Here is a 19,607-nt window from a genome sequence, read left to right on the forward strand (position 1 = left end):
TAGTTTTGAAACACCTAATAAATTGAAGCTTTTTGTTTTTTTTTTTGTTTTTGTTAATAAAGTATTAAATTGAATTTATTGAATAAAAATAATTGATTTTAGTTATTTATTTGATGAATTGTAAAATTATATTAAGGTTTTGAAATTGATTTAAAGTTATAATTTGGAGAAGTAAGTGTAATATTGAATGGGAATAAAAAGTTGATTTTCTCTATACTTTTATTTTTCTGAAATGCTTGTCTTAATTAAGGTTTTGTGATTCTCTCTTTCAATTTTGGTTTTTGTGTAAATTTACGTTTTACATATAATTATTTGTTAGTGATCATAATTAATCAACTTGATCCTTAATAACTTCCAAATGATCATTTAATTTCTTTGCTAGACACTAGTTACCATTACACTAATCCAAATGATACAGTGATGTAAAAAGTTTTGGGGGTATTTGGTGTAAAATGTTAAGTATTTTTGATTCTGAGCAAAATGGTTCAACAAATTTGAGCAAGCAATGGTTCCATCCTTGGAGTTTTGGAATACCATATAAAAAACATTGATATTCATTCTGATGGATAATCAATTATTAGTTTTGATCTATGATGGTGTTGCTTCTTATGCAAGATTAAAGTACTTTAGTTAACATTCTGCGCACTACCAATTTACCTTCAATGTTACCATATATTTCCATACTTTGACACTTGAGCTAATGAAATACCAACAAATTTCGTTAATTGATGTAAAAAGCACAAGTAGTGTTAACATCACCGTAGCCTGGTGTTCCATAAAAAGGTTTAGTGCAACATCAAAGCTGTTTGAGACACACTTCCAAATACTTAAAAATTAAACCTTTCTTTCCTTCACTTCTGAGTAATGATAAAATTTAGTCTTCATATATGAATTAACTAATTAGATGAATATCAGCAAAACTTCAAAAACAGAAAGTAGTAACTTCTCAATTGAACAAAACCAAACGAAAAACAAATAAGAAAACTGAAACTGAAACTAAAACAAAAGCAAAAGCAAAATTCCAACAAAACCAAGTTGAGTATAGAATTATCTAGATTTCAGCCATATCGATCAATTTTTTAATCAAATGCTAATTTGAATCTAATCTGGAATTCTAACACGATACGAGAACTTCACCTATCCAGTTTAATCTTTAATCTTGCATGTGTAAATAATTTGAAGATTCTATTATTAATCAACATTGAATAGTTTGGCTGAAGGTAACTTCACAATCTTGTGCACTCCCAATGATACGACACAGACGCATTGAACGGATGATTTACCAATAAACTTCATTAATATAGTGAGCTCAACTTAAGATAAGCATTCTCTCCCTTTGATGAAGTTAGACCATATTTTAATCTCCTTAAGTCACACTTGTCGCAACTTAAAAATATAAATTTAATTCTAGTCTCAAGCCAGCATTAACTCACTCTCATTAATGAACGTAATAAAATAATATGTTGAGACTCTACCTTTAATTTAAGTCACCATCTCCAAATGATTGATAACATACATGAAACAAGAATTCAAAACCAGGAAAAATTATTATTTTAATTTTTTTCATAAAAATACCCTTATCCTTCCTATTACAAATATCATTAATTCTCAATCATTGGTGAATCGATTAAATAAATTCGACTGTTGTCCAGAGTCTGAATTGCATTAATTTTTCAGGTATTGTTTAGCATTTTAAAATAATTTGAGCTTAAAACAAATAATTAGTTTGTTTGTATAAATTCAATTGTTGTAGCATACATACTTCATAACTTATGAAAAGTCTTCTAGTGATGATATAAGTCAATTTCTCAAAAACTTTGCTCAAAACATGATTTGTTTGGTTATTATCATTCCTTATCAATCAATTTAAAATTGATGGAATTTTAAATAATTTGCCGTTCGATCCATACTCGAGATACGCCGATATTGCTTATTGTTAAGATTTTGTAGATTTGACGATACAAAAATCTTGTGATGCATTCATACTTCCTTTGATGTGAGTTTTAAAAAGAAGAAAACCCTTTTGTTTTGATGGTCTTTGACGTTTGTTAGCATTGTTGTCCGCTTCAAATATGTATTTTGTACAAGTTTATTGAATGAAATACTAGCTCTGAGCTGAATTGAGGTTTATCGATAACCCACATTCAATACATTAATGCATGAATTCTTATTAAAACTTTGACTATAATGACCGTAGTTATCTTTTCATTAAATTTATCAACAACACTTATTTGTGTTGATGATGATTTATTCTTACTTTCTTTGTATGTCTGGGCTTTTTAAATTGAGACACAACATTTGCGTCACGCACTTTTTATTTAATAACCAATAATATGAGAAATTTTAATTAAAAAATTATAACTTTTGAAACATCTTGTTTGATATCCATTTTTTAACTCAGCACAACTTAATAATCACAATTAAAGCTTATGTTGTTAATCAGAAACAATGAGAAAATAGAATTATGAAGTTTTAAAAATAATGCGGACCAAAATTGGTTCATTTATCTTAAAATTTTGAAAAAATTTGCAGCAAAATTCTAATACACTGATTTTCGCAGCAATCTTCAAAAATATGGAAGAAACTAATAAAGTTTATATTGAAGCGCGAGATTATAGTATAATCAGACCATAGATTGCAAGTAAACTTCTTTCAAGATCATATCTTCCAAACTGATGACGTTATGAACTAAGTCAGCTCAATGATCTTGCTTGTAAATACCAACAAAAAATTGAAAATCGAGTGCAGAGGAAGCGAAAAATAATGTAAGAGAAAATCAAATAAATAAAAAAACATCTCAAGTTGTATCCAGCTATTCTTTAAACCTCGTACGTGCTTTGGCCATATTCACATATACATAAGCTTCATGTCCTTTAGGCCCAATTGACCATTGACAGCTTTGTTTAAATTATACCACGTACATTCATGAGGATTTGTTTCAGGTGTAAATGAGTGTTCTTGTAAATGTGAATAAAACAACAATATAAAAAACAGTAACGAAACCCCAGAAACAAATAAGTGATTTTTTTAACAAAACAAAAGTTGTCAAAAGGACTTGTAAAACACTAGCCGAAGACTTTCTAAATATTATTAGTATTAGGTAAAACTTTATATTTTACTTTTATTATTGTTAAATGGTTTAGTAAGTTTTGAATTTCTTGGGTACGACCTGGAATAAAAAATGATGAAGTTTACGTCGTGCGTAGTACTACCAGATGTGGTATTTTAGCGAAATCAAATTCTGAATATTTTCATCAAAATAAGAAGAAAGTTGGGTTAGCCATTAAACAAATCAATAGACGATTCAGACTGTCCATCTACAACCAAGATTTGAATAGAAATAACTATGTGAGTTAGCTCAAACCCCCTAATTCCTTTTGTTTCATCACATTTTATATAGTATCTCAACCACACTTACTTATTTTTAAATCGTATTCTATTGGTGATGAAAACATCATTTAGTAAAGACCTAGACTTCACTTACTATTTCAATAATTGAAAAGATCAGGATATATATGACGTCTTGGTTGAGCATTTTGTTTCAAAGTTAGACTTGTTGAAATTTTATGATCATGCTTATTGTTCAATACTGGAATCGTCTTCCACATTTCATTTTGGAAATTTACATCCTACAATTTGTTCAATGTGCTTTGTACTTGACAGTTCATTGTTAGAAGACGACAATCTGGTGTTATGATGTTTTCATTGACTCTGTGTGTCTTGATAGTTAGCTTAATTGCGAAAGGGTTTTCTTGTTAAAACATATTTCGAAGAACAACAACAGAGGATAGTATTATTTGTGGAATCACCTATGAAGGAATTCGACAAAGATTTAAAGAATCTTCTTCTTTCTTCTTTACAAGTTCAACTGAATTTATTAAATTAAGCTCAAACTTGAAACTCTGAATAATATATTCGTTTACTTATTCGCTCTCACCCAATCTTGTTCGAAATTTACAATGTCAATATTTGAAGTAAAAAAAATTCTATTAATATTTACAAACACCTTGACCTTATCCTATTGTCAGTTCGTTGTAATGATATTTCATGTACCAATAAAGAATACCAATAATAAGATAATAAATGCAATCATATTATGATAAATTACTATGCTCCAAAAACCATATGGAATGAATCAATAGCGACACATAATCACACGCATCAAGAGAATGTATCAAGTAATCAAGCCATTTCTGTATCATCAGCCGGTATTCGAGCTTTAATATATCAATTTCAGGCATTTTACTTAAGAACTCCAGTAAAATTATTTCGACCTTCAAGATTCGACTATATGGCATACGTTAGGGCTTATGCAAACAAGTTAGACAATATAGATAAAAAGCCATACAAATTTAGAACTCATTCCTCCATAGCAATGTTATATAATGTGGTACGAAAGGAGGGCCTCAAATTTATACCTGATCAAATTCTTCCACCCTTGATTTTTAATTCCGCCACTGGTATCATACTTTACGGTGTATATTTAACGAGTTTAGATCATTACCAGAAAAAACGAGGGAAAGGAAGAGGTGAATTTAATTGGTACTCTCCCATAGATACATGGAGAGCAGGTTTTACAGCAGGCGCTGCCCAATCTTTAGCAGCTGCTGCTGTAGATGGCATTTACAATCGACTGACAATATCTGAAATTTTAGATGGAACTCATCAAAACTTATGGCAATTTGGTATAAACAAACTAAAACAAATTGGATTTGTTGGAGTATTTGCAGGATATGGATTTTCGTTTATAAAAGAAAGTTTCGGATTTGCATTTTATTTTTCAACTTTTGAAACTGTCAAAACTCAAGGTTATAATATTACTTATAAAATTTTAAAGTTTTATAGACTACAAGAAGATAAAATCAAAAGTCATTTACAAAAAGTTTTTCACTGGAATGAGGAACAAACTGATGCCAAATTGGAGAAGTTAGAAAGATATAGGTCTGATAGAATTTTGAAAACGACATTTGTTTTGATAGCTGGAGCTTCAGCAGCATTTGCATTGTTAGCTATTCAATATCCAATCACTAAAATACAAAAAATACATTTATCAAGACTAGAAGCTTTAGATGTATATAATGCATCAAATAGGCAACACAAACCTTTTTTTAAATTATATTACAATTCATATATCGACACAATTAATCAAGTCATACGAATGAAAAAAAGAGCAAAAGTAACTTGGTTTAAAGCTGCATATAGTGGTTTTGTACGAAATGCTTTGTCAACTATCCCAGCTACGTCCATAGCTCTATTGGTTTTTGAAATTACAAGAACAAGACTTGCTGATAATTTTGAAGAATATGAATCATTAGATCCATAAGACTTGTACATAAAGAATATAGACTTTTTCATTTCCCAATTCTTTTTAAATAAGCATTCCAACCAGCTTCTTTATATCTTTTCCCTTGTTCTACGGGGTCTCTTCCTTTTCCAAATAATCCTCTTCCAACAATTATGATATCAGTACCATTAGCTACAACTTCATCAACAGTACGATATTGTTGTCCCAAATTATCTCCCTTATCATCTAATCCTACACCTGGAGTCATTATAACCCAATCAAACCCTTCATCCTCTCCTTTCATATGATTCTGCGCTATAAATCCCATTACAAATTCTTTGTCAGATTTAGCTATCTCCACTGTTTTTTGTGAATATTCTCCATAAGCTAAGGAACCCTTTGATGAAAGCTCAGCTAACATAAGTAAACCTCTAGGTTTATTTGTTGTTTCATTTGCTCCACTTTTTAAGCCTTGAACAACACCAGCACCAGTTACACCATGCGCATTTGTAATGTCTGCCCAAAGAGCTATTTTATATACCCCACCTACGTATTGATTTTTTACCGTATTGCCAATATCAGCAAATTTTCTATCCTCAAAAATCATGAAATTATGCTGTTTGGACAACTCAACCAACGGTATCACAGTTCCCTCATATGTAAAATCATCTATTATATCTATATGAGTCTTGACTAAACATATATATGGACCTAATTTTTCAATTAATTCTAGTAATTCTTTGGTGGTTCTAACATCTATTGAAGCACATAAATTTGATTGTTTTTGTTCAATAATTTGAAACAATTTTTTAGTAACGGCACATTGGCTCGCTCTAGATCTTTCACCATAAGATTTTGTATAGCTCATCGTGTTTGAAATATTGAATTTAAATTTAAATCGTCACCGGGAGATAGTTGATATCCATCATGGTTGACCTCGAATATTTTTTTTCATTACTTAAAAACACAAAAATCATTTGTAGTAAGTATGTTTGAAATGAAGCGAAAATAAAGAGATGAAATACTAGTTTAAGCTAACTGACCGGCTTGTAATTATTTTACAGGTTCAATACAAATCTATTAATTAGCGTCCTTCTTCTCACTATCTTTAAAATTGGAATTGGTATTTTTAGAATGTTCAGGTTCTTTCAAATTTTTTTCAGGCTTAAGCTCTTTACTTAAAAGCGGGAAAAGTTCATCAATCTTCTTCCAAGTTTTTGTATAAAATTCATCATTTTTCTCAACAAGTATTCCATTAGTTTCCAATACAAGCAATAGATTCTTGATACTTTCTGCATTTGATTCAAATTGTTCAGCTTTTAAAAAGTTACCATTATTCTCTTTAAAATTTTCAAAATTCTTTAAAATTTCAAACCAAATTTCTTTAATAGTTTCACTATCCAATTTATCTAAATTTTTCAATAACACTTTACACATAACTGAAAATACTTCATTCTGAGTTGCATCAAATCCGTTAGAACCCTTTTGAAAAACTTCAGGTTTTGATAACTCCTTGAATAATGGAAACAAACTAGCAGTATATAAACCATTCAAAAACTTGCTTTGATCAAATTCAATTGAAAGAGTTGAAGATCTTAATGCTTTAATTGCAAACTCTCTTATCTCTCTACATGGATTAAAACATTGGTGACCAAGAGCTTGAATTGCATAAATTGTTAAGTCCTTTTCTTTGTACTCTTCTTTCTCCTTTGATTTTTGCGTTAATATAGTTGTTAATTCAATGGACTTTTTGGATAATGATATGACATCTCTGTAATAAACACTGTCAATTTTCTTACTATTACCTAAATTTTGATTTTCTTGTTCAAACTGTGATCCAATTGCACCCAATGATGATATTTCATCCAACAATGCTAATATATAGACAAAATTGGTTGGGCTTATTTCATCTTTAGCATTAACAATAAATCCTTCAAGAAATGGAACTATATCAAATGCATACACTTGTAAAGAACCTAAAAATCTTAATGTGTTCCAATATTCTTCTTCAGACAATAATTTCTTACAACTCCATGCGTCATCATCTAATAGTGAGAGCAATGGTTGCACAATTTGTCCGCCTTGTTTACCTATAAGCTCCTTTTCAAACGAAGTGATTGACTTTATTGTTTCTATCAATTCAGAATAATCTTCACAATATCTTAAAATTAATAATTTATATGCCGTTAATCTTACTTGATTCTTTTCGCTAATGTTTTTGGGGTTCAAAAATGGCAAAACATGTAACATTATACTTTGTTCATTCAATAATAAACAAAAACAAACACAAGCCTCCAAAATAAATAATGTTTCAGTTTCATAAAATCTTTTCGTTTTATCATCATATTTTGGTAAACCCATAAGTAACATTTTTATGAATTTATCTAAATTCCTCGATTCACTTTTGGAAACAGTTACAAATACATTCGCTATATTCAATGATTTAATACAATCCATTGATGATAATGTCGCTTCAATTTCAGCATCTGATGGTTCTGGTGGATCCTCAGAATAACCTTTCAAAAACGATGAGAAGGTGGATAATAATCCAGAATTATTTAAAGATTTTGTATTTTTAATGACAAATATTGGTGGAACTTTATTTAATTGACCAAGTTGAACTTTTTTCTGAAATTCAATAAAAATATTTGGATCGACTAAACAATTTTCAAATAAGTGTAATATTACTTCAACGACTTTATTCCAAGATTTGGTTATTTTGCATTTACTTTTCCTTAGTAATCTAAACAACATGACTGCAGCTAATTGAGCTTTAAAATTTCTTCCGAACCACACAGCTAAATCACTTACATAAACATCATCTTCTTTATTTTCCACTTTGATTTGAGTAATAGGGATTTCATCTCTAATATTATCATCAGTTTGTACTTTTTTGATAGGGGATTTGGATAATGTACTAAATTTGATAAGTTTGTTAATCACATCATCAACAGAACTATCTAAATCATATTTTAAACAAATGTTAACGACTTTATCGATAGATGACATCAATCTGGTAACAACATGATCATCAGACGCATGGTTGTAAACATTCATGATAGTACTAATAACTTTTTCAACAACTGACTCAAAAAAGAATTTATCAAATTCATAAAATTCAACTAAATCATCATCTTCAACAACATTTGTTTGTTTGAAATCTTGGGTCGATATAAGATTGTGCCAAACATCATCAAACCATTTATCTGTTCCATGGTGCTCTTCCGGCATTATAATTTCACGATCTTTAATTGATGAATATATTTTTGAAAGATACCATTCTGGAAAATCCTTACCATTATTAACTCCTCTAAGATTTCTTTTATAATCTTCTAAAAGCATTTGTCTTTTAACTTGAGGATTATGTAAGTCTGTATTTAACATGATGATTGAGTACGATAAAATAAATACGGAATCTTTATCTGGTTTAACTGGTTCTAATTCAACATCAACCGTATCAGATCCTTTTTTAGGACTACTACCACTAAGTCTTCTATTCTCGTTACTTTTTTCTTGACATGAAACATAAACTTCTGCAAATTTTTCGACTATTCGTTCAATTTGTTGAGACTCTCCTGGTAATCTAAATGCTTTTAATAATACTCTTAAAGCTTCATCAACTCTTAAATTTTCAAATTCAAATAAATTTATAAATTTCTCTAAAAGATCAGCATTTTTGGGTTTAGCTAAATATTCACCCAACATTTTTTTATTTAATCTACCTGCTTTTGAAAAAAAGAAATTTGCTAAATCATCAATATTATCATCCAGTATGAATTTCTCTTTGGCTAATAATCTAATCCCCTCATTAGGATCCTTATTTAATAATTCTGTACATTTAATAAATGCAGTTTTCTTCATTTTTCTTTGAATATATTTATTCTTTTTAGCTCTTTTATTGTCATAATTTAAATTTTTTGCCCTTTCATTAACTCCAACTACAAATGATAAAACTCCTTCCAAACATAATGGGGGAACATTATGAGTAGTAAGTTTAGCAGATTCTGGTAATGATAATTTACATAAGAATGAAATTATATTTTCTGCTAAATCTGACTTGTCAAAATTACAATCATAATCGATATAAAGTTGAGTGAAAAATGATGGAGATCTAGTCCACAATAAACTTAATGATTCAAGTAAAAGTTCTTTCACAATTGGTGATTTGTTTATATTGTTATTTTTTGGTTTTGTCATTTGATCTCTTTTTATCTTTTTAACTTCTGGTGTTAGGGTTTGAATAATTAATGAAACAGATAATTCAAATTGAGGTTTAAGTTGATCTCCTAAAATTATTGAAATGGTTGAAAACAATTGTAAAGCAGCTCTTAAAAGTGTTACGGATTCAGTAGTTGTAATTATTTGCAAAATATGTTTTGATACTGGGTCTGCAATCATTGTTAAAAGTGATGAATGCTTAGGTATTTCTGAACCAGCAACTTCAACAGCTGTATTTATAAGAGATAATGCAAAAACTCTTGTGCTCTCCATATGTTGATATTGATTTGAAGGAGATATTATAGAAACAAGTATTCCCAAGAATTCATTTATGCAAATTATTCCAAATTCTTCATCAACTTGTTCAAACAGATTCCTTGAAGAAGAATTATCAGAAACTAAATTTTCTGTTGAAACATTTTTATCATTAATTTCTATTGCAGCAGTTCCTCCAATTATATCCTCTGGTAATTTTGTGTTTGAAAAATTTGTTCTTAAATCATCAGCTGTTTCCTTATCTAAATCAATTTCTCGTAGTCTGGTAAAGATCTCCATAGTTATTGACATCATTGTCATTTCAGCTGCTCTTCGTAGTACTTCACTTCTCTTTTTATTACATGCTAATGATAAACAAGTTTGTACTATTTCTGATACACTCTCATTTGAAAATAAACTTGAAAGTTGACTTTCCATAAGTTTTTCCATCAACCTCAAAACTTTGAGTAATACAGCATCATCTGAATTTTGATCGGCAGCTTCAAATCGACAATGAGTTAATGCAGAAACTATTTGAATTAATGAATGTTGAAGATTTTTGGAATTAATTGATATAATATCATAAGTCAAAAATTTTGAAACTGCATTTAATGATAATCCTGTAACATATCCTGATGTGGTAGATGATTTAATAACCAACAAAAAAGGTTGTAGTAAAGTTAAACTATCAATATCATATATATTTTTGGAATCAGTAAGAATTGTTCTTAATTGTAAAAATGATGATAATAAAGGATTACCTTGAATTGGTCTATTATTGTTACTTGAACCATTTGAATCAAAACTTTTATCAGACAAAATATTATGATTATTTAATATTGAAGATATTCCTAAACTATTGGAAAAACCATCTCCATCATCATTTCCTCCAAAAAGTTCACTTGCATTCAAAAGACTTGCAACTCCACCTTGTGACCATTTATTTGACCTCCTCATGGCTGATACCATTATCATACATTCGTTAATGACTAAAGTAATAGGATCAACACTAACAATTCTTCCATTACGCACACCATGATTATTAGATAGTATTCCGTTAATCTTATGTGACATTTGAATCGTTGATTTCTGTTTTGATGTAAATGTTGAGTCAAAAGGTTGAAATTTGATGATGATGTAAATGATACTTTAAAATAATCTCTTCGAAAACAATTCTCCACACTAACTTTTTATCAAACTTCTAAATATTTATGAATTATTAGTTGATTCAATATAGTAGTAATGTGTTAACAAGTACCAATTGTAATTACCAATTCGAATACTCCAATTAGGTAAATATGATTCTAGTTAGATTGGTTAGATTGGTTAGATTGGTTATGTAAGCTTGAATTTATATAATATTTGATTATAAGATTGTTAAAGATCAGAATAAATTTACTTAGAATTTCGTTGTATCAAGAAGTGATAAATCTGTCAAATTTAAAATTGTATTACTAGTAAGTAGCTACCACATTAGCCTCATATTTATTCATTGAACAACATATAAAACCAAACTGTTATAAGTCTTAGAGCAATAGAAGTATACAAGAATTAAGTGTTTTGTCTCCAAACTATTTTAATCAAGTCAACTTAGATATTTTTGGATAAGTTCTTGTAAAGAATACGTTGCATTGGAAAAAAAACTATAACAGTACATAGAATTTCGACTTTAATATGCTCTCAGAACCATCATGATCTCTGAGATTAACTGGATAATCATGATTCATCAATGTGTAACCCATGAATATATTCTGACGTTTTCATCAGAACCATTGTTTCGTATAAGTAGACCTATCTATTCTTTTTGTTTAATGTACTTAATAACTTAGTTTAATCTATTAGATAAATCTGTCTGAAAAATTTAAAAATTAACATGATGTAATAATTAAAGTGAATTTTAACCAAAAGCATTATTCAAATTGATTTAAACAAGAATAAAGACACTAGAGATCAACAGAATTGGCTACTTAAAATGGCTTCAGTTGCACCAAATAGAAACAATTCAATACCAACTACATTATCAAATAAACCAAATAATAGATCATTAAGGAAAAAAGTATCAAATACCTCATCATTATCATCATCATCATCATCATTATCAAGTAGCTCAAAATATTCAAAAAAACAATTTCAACAAGGACAACAAAAAACTAAACTTATAATACGATTATTACCACCATCATTAACTCAAGATAAATTTTTAAATCAATTAGCAAATATATATCCATATCATGCAACTAAAATTTTAAAATTTTATTATATAAAAGGTTCATATCCAAAAAATTCTTTTGAAATTCCTTATTATAGCAGAGCTTATTTAGAATTTAATAATTTAAATGATTTAGAAGAATTTATAAAATTTTGTTTAAATAAATCATTTGAAGATGAAAAAGATTGTTTAATTCCAATAATTGAAAAATGTATATATAATAAAATGATTGATGAAAGGAAAAATTATGAACAACACAATAGTAATAAACAGAATCAAACAATTAACAATAACAATAACAACAAAGAAAATATGAGTTTGGAGAATGATGAAATCTATAAGAAATTCTTAACATTTTTAAATAATCATATTGGAGAATTTGATTTACTTAAAATTTCTAATTCATTACCAAAAAAGCAAAAAACAGAAGTTAATAAAATAGATTCATTGACAAATTCAAATAAAAAGAAACAAAAACAAACCAAGAAGAAAAATGTTAAAGGGGAAGAGAAAACAGATAAAAGTAATGAATTGAAAAAGAAAGATGTTAAAGAAAATATTAAACAAGAAGATGATGAAATTAATTCCAATCAGAAAGATAACAAGGAAAGCTCAAAGAAGAAAGAAGCTGCAATAAAAAAGAATAAACTGAAAAATAAACAAAGTGATATTAATACGAAACTAAAATCAGAGACAAATTCTATGAAAGAACAAAGTCAAACCAACTCAAAAGACTCAAATAAAGGAGATAATGAACAAGTTAAACCAAAAAGAATAAGGAATCGCAAAAAGATAAATGATAACAATAATACTAAACAAGTAAAAGAAAATAATACTACGAAAGTAGAAAACAATAATTCTAAAAATGATCGAACAAAACAAGAACAAATTAAAGACAATAAAACCAGACCAACTAAAATACTTAATAAAAGTGTAAATAAAGTTTATATACGAAATGAAGTTGAAAAATAAATAATTCATGAACAGTCCAGTAAGTAATAAATCTATTTACAAGATTCGAATTTTTGTAGACTCAAACCAACCAAAATTCCCTAATTTATATTTTTCTTTGATAATAATCTTTAAATGAAATCCAAGCTAATCTCCATTCAGGTTGTTGAAAATTTAAATTTAAAATATCAAAATCATTTTTTTCTAATTTTTTTAAAAATAAATTTGTTGGTATACAAATCATAAGAGGAGTGAAAATTGAATCTGGTATTTTACCTTTCCAATTTTTGGAAAATTTTTGTAATTTCAAGTCATTTGAGCTGCTAACAACATTCGGTACTTCCAATTTAAAATCTTGTAGTTTCTTTTGTGCTGTTAATATATGATCATTTGCTACTATTGCAGTATTATATACAACTTGTTTTAATTTATCTTTTATTTCATTAATTTCTTCTTCATCCAGAATTGAACCATTAAATAATTTTAAAATTGATTCTTGTGATAAATTTTCATTATTCATTAAATCTATTGGTAAAGTAATTTGATTTCTTGAAGTTGCATAATATTTTAAACCTTGTATCATTGATGCTATGGCAGTAGCTTGACCAATATGAGCAGCAATATCAATTATATTTGATTGTAACTGGGTTGAATTTTCTAATAGTTTTATTGAAGATGGTGAAATTTGTGGTGATAATAATAAATTTTGAGTTAAATAATTTAATTGAGAATAAGTACCTTCTCCATAACTACAAATTTCATTTGTATTCATAAATGAAGCATTATTCTTTATGAAAGATCTTCTTGTTTGTAAAAATTTTTGAAAATATGTAATATCAAGATTTAAATTTTGATTTAATGCATCTCTTAATAATATAGCAATTGGTTCACCTAAATCTGAAGTGCTGTTGTTATCGGTAAACACTCTCAACAATAAATCACTCCAAAATTTAAATTTTAAATCACTTGTTGACATTCCTAAAGTTTGTGACATTTGTTTTGAAGCTTTAGAAGCAATTGATTGTTGATTTAATCCACCTTCATTTATTTTATTAATTTCTAAATTAAATGCTCTTATTGCCATAAATGTATTTCTTGCAGGTTCTGGTATATATCTTGATAATATATATGATGATCTATCATTTTTTTCAAGAATTTGATTTATATTTTCAACTGAATTTTGTATTAATTGATTATAAGTAGTAGAGTAATATTTTATGTGTTTGGTTATTATTATTTTAGTTTTAAAATTTGGTTTTGAACAATTCGGTAGTAGCATCTTGTTGTATTGTATTATTATCAAATAAACTGGTTGCAAATATATTGGTTGCTTAAAATTCAATTCATAAATCTTTGAGTATTATAATTTTGATTCTCGGAGGTTTTTTATGAGATGATTGCGATTTAAAGAGGGTTATTGAAGATATCAGTATTATCACTAAAGAGGGTTTTGATAAGAAAAACAGTACGGTTGGAAGAGGTATTTCCATGAGAAGCTATTTTACTGATTAAAGAGGTTTTTTATAGTAGGAGAAAATATCCCTATTTTAAGAGTTTCTAATAAGAAAAGAAGATATCACTATTTAAAGAGGGTTATTTTGTAAGATTTAATACACTTTCCATAATGTCAATTCAATTGAATTATCAAACATAGAAATACAAATCTTAGCTCTCAAAGATCAATTGATCTACGATAGATACCATTTGGTCTAATACTTTTTTCTCTTAGTTCTTTGTTAGAGTATTTATTGTTGGGCTAATGTATTGATTGATTCCCATCGGATTCTAGATATCAAACCCATTGGCCTAGTACTTGCTAATTAAATATTTTGTATTCTGTGGTAACTCAAGAATCTACTTGACTAATCAAACAGTAGAAGGAAGAATTTAAAGAAAGGATTTTATCATGGTAAGTAGTTCCAAAGTAATTGATAACTTCACATTTAAATATTCTTAAGTCTCAAAATCTACCATGTTCTTTCATGAGAACATTCAAGTGCTTGTTTGTAGTTGGATCTTATGACACATTTGAATGGATTGATGATGATGATATATTTTTTACCTAAAATAATGATCAATTTGTACCTTAATTATTGTAAGTACCCTTGATATCTCTTATGTATGTAGACCTGTATATAAAAAGATAATTATATAAAAGATCAAAACTTGTTACCAAATTTAGATTAATTAAAAACATAAATACTTACGTATCACATTACAATACAAACACAAGAAATTCTATTTTTAAATATGAAGAAGCTCACAAATACACAAATTGAATAAATTGAAAAATAAGGAGAAATATGATTTATAATAAAATCATTGAATCATCACGAGAAGTTTGCTTCTTTCATTAGATGAAATAAATAATATTAGACATTTAGAATATTCAATCATACTTCATCGCTTTATAGATATAATTGTGATAGCTATTATTCATTCATCATTTTATACTTTCAAACTGGATCTATATTTAATCAAGAGTTGTAAATTCCATCCTTCAGATATTGGTGAAAGTTTAATTTTATATTTTATTTTCAATTCATTAACATTTCTTCAATTTCAAAATTCAATCAATTGGATCATCAATTTCACTCAATTTTTATTTATCATAACTTGATTGTACTTGCATTTTTCACTAATACCACATTTATTGCATTTTTTAAAGTTTCACTTCATATTCACATTTAACACCTAATATCAAAAGAGCTAAACATGTCTAATGATCCATTCAATGATTTATCAGAAGAAGAAGAGGATGACTTATTTGGTGACAACCACAACTTTCACAACAATACAGCTACAGCAAATCCATTCCTAAGTACAAATAATTTAACCTATAACCCTCCATCCTTTGGCTCTACTAATCCTCCATTCAACAATTTAAATCACAAATACTCACTAACTACAACATCATCATCAAATTCATCAAATTCAAAAAAATCATCATCTTTAAATACATTAACAAAAAATATATATCAAGAATCAGATTCAGATGATGAATTTTATAAAGATTATGATAATCAATATAATTTTCCAAAACGTACAAAAACTGTCACATTTGGTGAAAATGACAGCAGCCATGAATATAATGAAAAATTAAGTTATCCTCCTATAATTTATAATTCAAATTTGAAAAATAATAATGATTTTTATGAATTTGATTATGAAAATTCAAATTCTTCATCAATTACTGATAAATTATATAATCATAGCAATACTGGTAATAATAAATTTTTTACGGGAGATGATTATATGATAAATCCATTAGAAGATGCTAATTATGAAGGAGATGATGATGATTTTCTTGATGAAAATAACGATAATGATGAAGATGATTTATTTTCATTAGGTGAAATTGATCCAAATGAAGATCCAGATTTATTTAGAAAAGCGACAATATTATCAAAAAAGAAATCAATTAAATTTAATAATGGTAGTTTAAGAAGAAGTGGTGGTACTATCAAGAAAACAAAAAGTAGAGGTTCAACAATAACATTTGATGATGATTTAATTAATTTAAAAAATTTAAAATATACCAAAACCATAAAAAAGGCAAAATTAATTAATGGAAACTATATAATTGATGCACCAATCCCCAAAGCTTTATTAGATACATTTGGTAAGAACATTAATGATTTAGATACAAGTAGAGAAATGAAATTTATGAGATATACTGCAGCAACATGTGGTCCATCAAATTATATAAAATTTAATTATAATTTACGTCAAGAATTATATAAACCCACCCGTCAAACAGAAATAATGGTTTGTATAACAATGTATAATGAAGATGAAATATTATTAGCTAAAACTCTTAAGGGAGTTTTTGAAAATATAAAAGATTTACAAAATAGATCAAATTTAAAATGGGGTGAAAATTCTTGGAAAAAAATTGTTGTTTGTATTATAAGTGATGGTAGATTACAATTAAATAAAAGAACTGAAATTTTATTATCAACTTTTGGAATATTTCAAGATGGTTATGCAAAATCTAAAATTAATGATAAATCAGTAAAAGCTCATATTTATGAATATACTTCAACTGTTGGAATAGATACTATAAATGATCATGTACATTTATCAACAAATTCAATGCCTGTTCAATTTATTTTCTGTTTGAAGGAAACAAATTCTAAAAAGATTAATAGTCATCGTTGGTGTTTTCAAGCATTTGCACCAATTTTAAATCCTAAAATCATAATGTTATTAGATGTTGGTACAAAACCTGCTAAGGATGCTTTTTATCATTTATGGAAAAATTTTCAAGATCCAACTGTTGCAGGAGCATGTGGAGAAATGAAAGTAAGTTTAGGAGAAAATAAAAAATTATTAATGAATCCTCTTGTTGCAGCACAAAATTTTGAATATAAAATTTCAAATATATTAGATAAACCAATGGAATCAGTATTTGGATTTATTAGTGTATTACCTGGTGCTTTTAGTGCTTATAGATATGAAGCATTATTAAATGTTAATGGGAAAGGTCCATTGGAAAAATATTTTAAAGGAGAATATTTACATAGTATAACATCAAATGAAGATGAAGATTCAGATTCAGATGATGAAAAAGAAATTAAAGAAAGAAATTTTAAAGATTCTGGTATTTTTACATCAAATATGTATTTAGCAGAAGATAGAATATTATGTTTTGAATTAATTGCTAAAAAAAATAATAATTATAAATTAAGATATGTTAAAGAAGCAAAAGCAGAAACTGATGTACCAGAATCAATAGATGAATTTATATTACAAAGAAGAAGATGGTTGAATGGATCCCTTTTTGCAGCAACTTATGCTATTGTACATTGGACCAAAATATGGAAATCAAATCATTCTTTGGGTAGAAAATTATTTTTACAATTTGAATTTTATTATCAATTAATTACAATATTAGTATCATGGTTTTCATTAAGTTCATTTTTTTTAGTATTTAGAATTTTAACTGCTAATTTAGGAGCAGTTGATATGAATTTTGCAATTGGTAAAATATTAGCTATTATATTTTTATGGTTTTATATTGGTTGTATTGTATGTACTTTTGTTTTATCATTTGGAAACACTCCAAGAGGTACAAAAAAATTTTATTTAATTATAAGTTATATATTTGCAATTATGATGATTTATATGTTATTTTCAGCAATATTTTTAGCAATTCATACAATAAATTCAATATTAGATGCCCACAAAAGTGATTTTAAAATTATAATGATTTTTCAAAATTCAAAATTTAGAGATTTAGTAATATCAATGTTATCAACTTATTTATTATATTTTATTGGTTCATTATTATATGGAGAACCAAGTTTTATGTTTACTTCATTTATTCAATATATTTTATTATCTCCAACATATATTAATGTTTTAAATATTTATTCAATATGTAATATTCATGATGTTTCTTGGGGTACAAAAGGGAATGAAAATGCCAAAAATTTAGGTAATATAAAAACTATAGGTAATAATAAAGATAAAATATTAATGATTGCACCAGAAATTAATGAAATTACAAATGAAAATTATTTAAACAAGATTAACTACCTAAAGACAACTTTAGCATCACAAGAGAAAAAACCTATTATAAATCATAAATTAAAAGATGATTCATATTATGCATTTATTAGAACAATAACAGTATTAATATGGATGTTAACAAATTCCATATTAATTTTAATAGTATTAGAAAATGGTGGTATAAATATTTTAACAAATCATATAACTATAAATAAAGATGGTTCAATAATTGCAAATTCTGAAATTTTTTTAACTATTATATTATGGATTGTTGCTGGGTTAGCAATTTTTAGATTTTTTGGTTGTTTAATTTATTTGATTGGTAATGGATTTAGACCATTAAAATGGAAAATTAAAAATAGGAAAAATAAGAAGAAGCAGTTGCAAAAAAATTTAAATAAAGAAGTTGAAGTATGAAAGTTTATGAGAAGTGCATGACTGTATAGCATGAATGTATTACAATTCATTATCTATTAGAGATTCCATAATCTTTCAAATCTTGTATGTAATTCTACACCTGTTAGACTAAAGTATGATCAATTTACATGCAAATTTACTGTAATTAAATTTTTTCTTTTTCGATATCTATTTAAAAAAAGTAGTAACAAGTGAGTTCAGATGAATTTCTGTATAAGAATTTATGAATCGAATTTAACCGATCATGAAATTATCTCATCAATCCAATTTTCATATCAATATCTCAACACTGAGTGCTATAATAAAATAATAAATCTCAATATGTTTGATAAAGTAAGTACAAAACAAATTATTATAATTTCAATTTGTAAATTAATTAGCGAGTAATTACGTCATTTTCTTATCGTTTCAAGATTACTTCCATCAACTTACAATTCAAATACGATACGATCCGAGATTAGTTATAGTTCGAACTATTCCATGGAAATTTATTATATCTATTCTGTGCTTAGTTTTAGAAAGTATTAGTGATAGAATAAACTAAGGATATAATACAAAGTTAGAGACAAGGCTATTTTCAATCTATGGCTGAAATGAAACCAATACTTATTTAAATGTATATAAAACAATAAATACAATAACTACAATAGGGTGTGAGATCTCAGGTACACAAGCTTAGAAATCAAAAGTTAACAATAAGGGTTTTCTTATGGACCAAAATCTCTAGAGCAAATCTAATTTTAAAACTCTCTTTACTAT

General features: G+C 27.1%; 6 protein-coding genes across 6 annotated transcripts; 3 read left to right on the forward strand and 3 right to left on the reverse strand. All coding sequences in view use genetic code 12, as the record gives it.

The window, feature by feature from the left end:
- Nucleotides 1-4,096: 4,096 nt before the first annotated feature.
- On the forward strand, nt 4,097-5,323 carry KGF55_005291 (uncharacterized protein; the record flags this gene model as incomplete). Its single annotated transcript, XM_051760288.1, has 1 exon — nt 4,097-5,323. One exon carries the CDS (start codon nt 4,097-4,099, stop codon nt 5,321-5,323), a length of 1,227 nt encoding a protein of 408 aa, XP_051611951.1.
- Nucleotides 5,324-5,351: 28 nt separating this feature from the next.
- On the reverse strand, nt 5,352-6,152 carry URA3 (orotidine-5'-phosphate decarboxylase; the record flags this gene model as incomplete). Its single annotated transcript, XM_051760289.1, has 1 exon — nt 5,352-6,152. One exon carries the CDS (start codon nt 6,150-6,152, stop codon nt 5,352-5,354), a length of 801 nt encoding a protein of 266 aa, XP_051611952.1.
- Nucleotides 6,153-6,364: 212 nt separating this feature from the next.
- Nucleotides 6,365-10,831, reverse strand: GEA2 (Arf family guanine nucleotide exchange factor; the record flags this gene model as incomplete). Its single annotated transcript, XM_051760290.1, has 1 exon — nt 6,365-10,831. One exon carries the CDS (start codon nt 10,829-10,831, stop codon nt 6,365-6,367), a length of 4,467 nt encoding a protein of 1,488 aa, XP_051611953.1.
- Nucleotides 10,832-11,729: 898 nt separating this feature from the next.
- Nucleotides 11,730-12,938, forward strand: KGF55_005294 (RNA-binding protein; the record flags this gene model as incomplete). The annotated part of the gene is made up of 1 exon (XM_051760291.1): nt 11,730-12,938. One exon carries the CDS (start codon nt 11,730-11,732, stop codon nt 12,936-12,938), a length of 1,209 nt encoding a protein of 402 aa, XP_051611954.1.
- Nucleotides 12,939-13,023: 85 nt separating this feature from the next.
- KGF55_005295 (uncharacterized protein) lies at nt 13,024-14,196 on the reverse strand (the record flags this gene model as incomplete). The annotated part of the gene is made up of 1 exon (XM_051760292.1): nt 13,024-14,196. One exon carries the CDS (start codon nt 14,194-14,196, stop codon nt 13,024-13,026), a length of 1,173 nt encoding a protein of 390 aa, XP_051611955.1.
- A 1,436-nt stretch (nt 14,197-15,632) lies between these two features.
- CHS8 (Chs8p) lies at nt 15,633-18,848 on the forward strand (the record flags this gene model as incomplete). The annotated part of the gene is made up of 1 exon (XM_051760293.1): nt 15,633-18,848. The coding sequence occupies one exon, from the start codon at nt 15,633-15,635 to the stop codon at nt 18,846-18,848; it is 3,216 nt and encodes a 1,071-aa protein (XP_051611956.1).
- Between the last annotated feature and the right edge of the window lie 759 nt (nt 18,849-19,607).

Source organism: Candida pseudojiufengensis (assembly GCF_024610245.1).
Source record: "Candida pseudojiufengensis strain CBS 10847 chromosome Unknown scaffold27, whole genome shotgun sequence".
Lineage (NCBI taxonomy): Eukaryota > Fungi > Ascomycota > Pichiomycetes > Serinales > Debaryomycetaceae > Lodderomyces > Lodderomyces pseudojiufengensis.